Here is a 538-nt window from a genome sequence, read left to right as displayed (position 1 = left end):
GGGGCTGTGGCGTGCCGTTCCGGACTCACGGGTGGCGGGCTCCCCCCAGACCGCCTCCTCGCCCTATCTTTTCAACCGGCGCAACTGCCTGTCCTGCTCCTCCCCGAGGAAACCGCCGCCGGCCCGTGGGGCAGCCCCCGGCGGCCTGCCTCCGTCTGTGGCCCCGAAGCTGGGTGTTGAAGTGGCTCCGCTGCAGGAGGCTGGTGCCAGCCAGGCGGCGGCTCTGTCCTGTGGAGGTTGTGGTGGGAACGTCTACACGTCCCATGGTCCCTTGTGTGAGAGCCGGTAGTCTGTTAGACTTGGTGCTTTAGCCAGCAACTCTACACGCTTGGCATAAATGCTTGGTCTGTGTGGTGGTGCCTGACACCGTGTTCGTTTTGTTTTCCCTTTAATACGGGATCACCCTTGCTTCCCCTGGGTAGGAGAGGAAGGTGCTTTGTTCTGGATGAGAGAACCAGAGGGAAGACCATGGTGAAATGTTCTGAATCTGCCAGTCAGATAGTGCTGTGCCTCTGCGTTGCCTGAGAAGAGGCTGGCT

General features: G+C 61.0%; 1 protein-coding gene across 1 annotated transcript in view; it reads left to right on the top strand.

Moving 5' to 3' along the window:
• LOC103915638 (neuronal pentraxin receptor-like) overlaps positions 1-289 on the top strand; it is a 42167-nt gene extending 41878 nt beyond the window's left edge. Inside the window, exon 10 of the mRNA XM_009322510.1 lies at positions 50-289. Coding sequence (XP_009320785.1) covers positions 50-289 — 240 coding nt within the window. The remainder of the gene's footprint in view (positions 1-49) is intronic.
• The last annotated feature ends 249 nt before the right edge of the window (positions 290-538 follow it).

Source organism: Pygoscelis adeliae, unplaced genomic scaffold, assembly GCF_000699105.1.
Source record: "Pygoscelis adeliae isolate BGI_AS28 unplaced genomic scaffold, ASM69910v1 Scaffold60, whole genome shotgun sequence".
In the NCBI taxonomy this organism is placed as follows: Eukaryota; Metazoa; Chordata; class Aves; order Sphenisciformes; family Spheniscidae; genus Pygoscelis; species Pygoscelis adeliae.
The sequence above is the reverse complement of the archived record's forward strand: the minus strand, read 5'-3'. Positions and strand labels throughout refer to the sequence as shown.